Here is a 6,318-nt window from a genome sequence, read left to right on the forward strand (position 1 = left end):
ACTAATGGTATAGGGCACTAATGGTGTAGGGCACTAATGGTATAGGGCACTAATGGTATAGGGCACTAATGGTATAGGGCACTAATGGTGTAGGGCACTAATGGTGTAGGGCACTAATGGTGTAGGGCACTATATAGGGAATGGAGGACACTATATAGTGTGTGTGTGTGTTAGTGTGTTTGTGTGTGTGTGTCCTTTACTTAAAGGGGGATATCAAGCTGATCCTAACTGTTATAGACCTCTTTCTATTTTGTCCTGTTTATCAAAAGTGTCGGAAAAAGTTGTCAATAGTCAACTGACTGGCTTTCTTGATGTCTATAGTATTCTCTCTGGTTTCCGCTCAGGTTATGGATGTGTCACTGCAACCTTAAAGGTCCTCAATGATGTCACCATTGCCCTTGATCCTCAGCAATATTGTTCTGCTATTTTTATTGGCCTGGCCAAAGCGTTTGATACGGTAGACCTTTCCATTCTTGTGGGCCGGTTAAGGAGTATTGGTGTCTCTGAGGGGTCTTTGGCCTGGTTTGCTAACTACCTCTCTCAAAGAGTGCAGTGTGTAAAGTCAGAAAATCTGCTGTCTCAGCCACTGCCTGTCACCAAGGGAGTACCTCAAGGCTCAATCCTAGGCCCTACGCTCTTCTCAATTTACATCAACAACATATCTCAGGCAGTAGGAAGGTCTCTCATCCATTTATATGCAGATGATACAGTCTTATGATCAGCTGGCCCCACCCAGGATTTTGTGTTAAATGCTCAACCACAAAGCTTTCTTAATATCCAACAAGCTTTCTCTGCCCTTAACCTTGTTCTGAACACCTCCAAAACAAAGGTAATGTGGTTTGGTAAGAAGAATGCCCCTCTCCCCACAGGTGTGATTACTACCTCTGAGGGTTTAGCGCTTGAGGTAGTCACCTCATACAAGTACTTGGGAGTATGGCTAGATGGTGCACTGTCCTTCTCTCAGCACATATCAAAGCTGCAGGCTAAAGTTACATCTAGACTTGGTTTCCTCTATCGTAATCGCTCCTCTTTCACCACAGCTGCCAAACTAACCCTGATTCAGATGACCATCCTATCCATGCTAGATTACGGAGAGGTAATTTATAGATCGGCAGGTAAGGGTGGTCTCGAGGGGCTAGATGTTCTTTACCATTCGGCCATCAGATTTGTCACCAATGCTTCTTATAGGACACATCACTGCACTCTATACTCCTCTGTAAACTGGTCATCTCTGTATACCCGTCGCAAGACCCACTGGTTGATGCTTATCTATAAAACCCTCTTAAGCCTCACTCCCCCTATCTGAGATATCTTCCGCAGCCCTCATCCTCCACATAGAACACACATTCTGCCAGTCACATTCTGTTAAAGGTCCCCAAAGCACACACATCCCTGGGTCACTCGTCTTTTCAGTTCGCTGCAGCTAGCGACTGGAACGAGCTGCAACAAACACTCAAACTGGACAGTTTTATCTCAATCTCTTTATTCAAAGACTCAATCATGGGCCCGCTTACTGACAGTTGTGTCTACTTTATGTGATGTATTGTTGTCTCTACCTTCTTGCTCTTTGTGCTGTTGTCTGTGTCCAATAATGTTTGTACCATGTTGTGCTGCTACCATGTTGTGTTGTCATGTGTTGCTGCCTTGCTATGTTGTTGTCTTTAGGTCTCTCTTTATGTCGTGATGTGTGTTTTGTCCTGTATTTATGTTATTTATTTTTAAACATTTAATCCAGGCCCCCGTCTCCACAGGAGATCTTTAGCCTTTTTGGTAGGACGTCATTTTTAATAAGAATTAGTTCTTAACCGACTTGTCTAGTTAAATAAAGGTTAAATAAAAATAAGAAAAAGAGAGAGAGAGAGAAACAAAAAGGGTGTTAAGTGGTTGCCGGGTGTTAAGTGGTTGCCGGGTGTTAAGTGGTTGCCGGGTGTTAAGTGGTTGCCGGGTGTTAAGTGGTTGCCGGATGTTAAGTGGTTGCCGGGTGTTAAGTGGTTGCCGGGTGTTAAGTGGTTGCCGGGTGTTAAGTGGTTGCCGGGTGTTAAGTGGTTGCCGGGTGTTAAGTGGTTGCCGGGTGTTAAGTGGTTGCCGGGTGTTAAGTGGTTGCCGGGTGTTAACATGCTACAGGTGACCAACACTCTGCCCATCTCTTACCCCTCAGGCATAGACTTCTGAGTCCTCCAGTGCTGTGAGGTGTCAGTGGAGCAGGAGAGGTTGGAGGGGGAAGATCGGTTGTGAGGAGAACGGCCCAGAGCCAGAGAGGTGGTTACGGCATAGTTCTCACTGCCCGGAGACATTCTGGAGGGGGGTTAGCAGAGAAGAAGAAGCATTACGTTAATCAATTAGGAAATACAGAGAGAATACATTAATCCTCTCAACCTTGTCCCTCTTCCCAAATTCAAACTTTGTTGACATCAAGGGAGCAATCTAAGGTTGACAAAGCAGCAATATTTTATTTGACGGAAATCACAAGTCCACACACAAGTCCTCCTCTCCCCTCACTCCTCCTCTCCCTCCCTCCCCCTCCGTCCCTCCCTCCCTCCCTCCCTCCCCTTCTCCTGTCCCCTCCTGTCCCCTCCCCTTCTCCTGTCCCCTCCCTCCCCCCTTCTCCTCTCCTCTCCCCTCCCTCCCTCCCTCCCTCCCTCCCTCCCTCCCTCCCTCCCTCCCCTTCTCCTGTCCCCCCCCTTCTCCTCTCCTCTCACCTCCCTCCCTCCCCTTCTCCTGTCCCCTCCCTCCCCCTTCTCCTCTCCCTCCCTCTCCCCTCCCTCCTCCCTCCCTCCTCCTCTCCCCTCCCTCCCTCCTCCTCCTCTCCTCTCCCCTTCTCATGTCCCCTCTCCTGTTTCCTCCCTCCCTCCCCTTCTCCTGTCCCCTCCCTCCCCTTCTCCTCTCCCTCCCTCCCTCCCTCCCTCCTCCCTCCCTTTCTCCTCTCCCCTACCTCTTGGTATCCAGCGTCCGTCCATCACTACTAACACTGCGTGGTATAGCAGCGTTTCTCTCCCCTCCCCTCCCTCCCTCCCCCTGTCCCCTCCCTCCTCCTCTCCCCTCCCTCCCTCCTCTTCTCCTGTCCCCTCCCTCCTCCATCCCTCCCCTGTCCCCTCCCTCCCCTTCTCCTGTCCCCTCCCTCCTCCCTCCCTCCCTCCCTCCCCTTCTCCTGTCCCCTCCCTCCCCTTCTCCTCTCCCCTCCCTCCCTCCTCCCTCCCTTTCTCCTCTCCCCTACCTCTTGGTATCCAGCGGCCGTCCATCACTACTAACACTGCGTGGTATAGCAGCATTTCTCTCCCCTCCCCTCCCTCCCTCCCCCTGTCCCCTCCCTCCTCCTCTCCCTCCCTCCCTCCCTCCTCCCTCCCTCCTCTTCTCCTGTCCCCTGTCCCCTCCATCCCTCCCCTGTCCCCTCCCTCCCTCCCCTTCTCCTGTCCCCTCCCTCCTCCCTCCCTCCATCCCTCCCCTTCTCCTGTCCCCTCCCTTTCTCCTCTCCCCTCCCTCCCTCCTCCCTCCCTTTCTCCTCTCCCCTACCTCTTGGTATCCAGCGGCCGTCCATCACTACTAACACTGCGTGGTATAGCAGCGTTTCTCTCTGGGCGTTCAGCAGACAGAGTCTTCCCCCCAGAGCTCCCCAGGCTGACGGCCCGGTTGGGGGTGTGCGGCTGGGGGGAGGCCGTCAGGGACTGCTGGGGGCTACTGGAGGTTCTCTGCCACTTGTTGTCTTTGCTGCGGAACGGGAACTTGTAGTCAAACGAACCACTCTCACCACTGCCCTTATACTCAACCACTGGCATACGGTAGAGCTCAGAGCAACCTCTGTAGAGAGAGAGAGAGGGAGAGAGAGGGAGAGGAAGAGAGAGGGAGAGAGAGGGAGAGGAAGAGAGAGGGAGAGGAAGAGAGAGGGAGAAGGAGAGACGACGAGAGGAAGGGAGAGGAGAGAGAGAGAGGGCGACAGGAAGAAAGAGGGAGAGGACGAGAGAGGGAGAGGATGAGAGGAAGAGAGAGAGGGAGAGAGAGGGGGAGGGAGAGGAAGCGAGGGAGGGAGAGAAAGAGAGGGAGGGAGTGAGAGGAAGAGAGGGAGGGAGAGAAAGAGAGGAGGGGGGACGAGAGGGAGAGAGAGGAAAAGAGAGGGGGTTAGAAGCACCGGTAAGTCTAAACACACACACACACACACACACACACACACACACACACACACACACACACACACACACACACACACACACACACACACACACACACACACACACACACACACACACACACACACACACGCACACACGCACACACACACACACGGCTGACATGATGATGACCTCATAATCACCAGTCTGACCGTGACTGACATCACACACGCCAACCCCTTAGACAAACACACACACACACCTGCGTGGGGTAGCGTCTTCGTGTGGCGGGATGATGACTACCCTGACGGTGACCGACGTCCTCAGCAGGTCTATCATCTGCTCGTGGGTCAGTGTCGCCACGGCAACCTTGACGGAATATCTCATTTTAAAAAGCTGACGTTTCATGGCATACCAATAATATACTGTCGGGTATCAATAGCAGCAAATCATTTGATGCAATTTCAGAGTAATTAAAATAAACACAAAAATTATCCATACAATGAAATCTACAAGTTTAAATGAAAGTTTAAATGTACCTTGCAGATTTCGACCAATCGGCTGCCCTGCCTCAGCCCCGCCTGCCAGGCGTACCCGTACGACTCCACCTCTGCCACGATGCCCTCGTAGTTGACATGGAAACCCAGCTGGCCCAGCCCGTTACGCCGTAGTGTCATCTCAGACGTCTCACAACCCTTAGTCAGGTACTGGTGTGGAGCGAGGGAGGGGCCGAGGGAGGGATCGAGGGAGGGAGGGATCGAGGGAAGGAGGGATCGAGGGAGGGAGGGATCGAGGGAGGGATCGAGGGATCGAGTGAGGGAGGGAGGGATTGAGTGAGGGAGGGATCGAGGGAACGAGGGAGGGAAGGTCGAGGGGGGGGGGGCGGAGAGTGATTAGTTCTTGTTTATCTTAGTTGTTATTACCCACACACACTATAGTGACACTCTCACAAACAGACACACAAAGACACACTTTCACTCTTCACATAAGCTGCTGCTACTCTGTTTATTATCCTGATTGAATAGTCACTTTTACCCCTACCTACACCCCCTACCTACACCCCTACCTACACCCCTACCGACACCCCTACCTACATGTACATATTACCTACACCCCTACCTACACCCCTACCTACACCCCTACCGACACCCCTACCGACATGTACATATTACTACCTACACCCCTACCTACACCCCTACCTACACCCCTACCTACATGTACATATTACTACCTACACCCCTACCTACACCCCTACCTACATGTACATATTACTACCTACACCCCTACCTACACCCCTACCTACATGTACATATTACTACCTACACCCCTACCTACACCCCTACCTACATGTACATATTACTACCTACACCCCTACCTACACCCCTACCTACATGTACATATTACTACCTACACCCCTACCTACACCCCTACCTACATGTACATATTACTACCTACACCCCTACCTACACCCCTACCTACATGTACATATTACCACAATTCCATTAAATACTTGTACTTCTGCACATTGACTCGGTATTGCTACTCCTCATACAAAGCCTCCATATTGTTATTTTTTTTGTGTTAATAATTCTGGACACTTTTTTATTTATTTAATTTATCTTCTTTTTTTAAAACTCTGCATTGTTGGTTAAGAGCTTGTAAGTTTTCATTTCAGGGTAAAGTCAACACCTGGTTGGATTCGAGCTCGTGTGACTAACAGAATTTGATTTGGTGATTCAAGACTTGTCCGTTAGTATCGGTATGTATAAAAGGTCTTCAGACAGGTGTGTGTGTGTGTGTGTGTGTGTGTGTGTGTGTGTGTGTGTGTGTGTGTGTGTGTGTGTGTGTGTGTGTGTGTGTGTGTGTGTGTGTGTGTGTGTGTGTGTGTGTGTGTGTGTGTGTGTGTGCGTGTGTGGTTTTCTTTAGTCGGGGACAGGAATGAGGGCTCTTAAGCTAAAGAGGAACTGGCACTATAAATACAGCTAGCTAAGGGCCCCGTGACAGACGACGACTGGCCACACACAACGTTACGTTATTCTATGGTGACCTAAAATTAATTTCCTTTGAAAATCCTATTTTTCTCTCTCTCCCTCTCATGAATAAGTTATTCAGTAGACATACCTAGCTGCTTTGAAAAGACAGGGACTGTTGTGAGGCGGACAGGGACTGTTGTGAGGCGGACAGGGACTGTTTAGAGGCGGACAGGGACTGTTTA

General features: G+C 50.6%; 1 protein-coding gene across 2 annotated transcripts in view; it reads right to left on the reverse strand.

Moving 5' to 3' along the window:
* LOC123990498 (signal-induced proliferation-associated 1-like protein 1) overlaps window positions 1-6,318 on the reverse strand; it is a 264,229-nt gene that overhangs the window by 54,366 nt on the left and 203,545 nt on the right. For both annotated transcript variants that reach the window (XM_046291048.1, XM_046291049.1), the window contains 4 exons: window positions 4,643-4,810; window positions 4,366-4,472; window positions 3,511-3,795; window positions 2,152-2,295 (listed from right to left, as the gene is read on the reverse strand). In XM_046291048.1, the coding sequence (XP_046147004.1) occupies window positions 2,152-2,295; window positions 3,511-3,795; window positions 4,366-4,472; window positions 4,643-4,810 (704 nt within the window). The remainder of the gene's footprint in view (window positions 1-2,151; window positions 2,296-3,510; window positions 3,796-4,365; window positions 4,473-4,642; window positions 4,811-6,318) is intronic.

The sequence above is a fragment of the Oncorhynchus gorbuscha genome, linkage group LG12 (assembly GCF_021184085.1).
Source record: "Oncorhynchus gorbuscha isolate QuinsamMale2020 ecotype Even-year linkage group LG12, OgorEven_v1.0, whole genome shotgun sequence".
Taxonomy (NCBI): domain Eukaryota; kingdom Metazoa; phylum Chordata; class Actinopteri; order Salmoniformes; family Salmonidae; genus Oncorhynchus; species Oncorhynchus gorbuscha.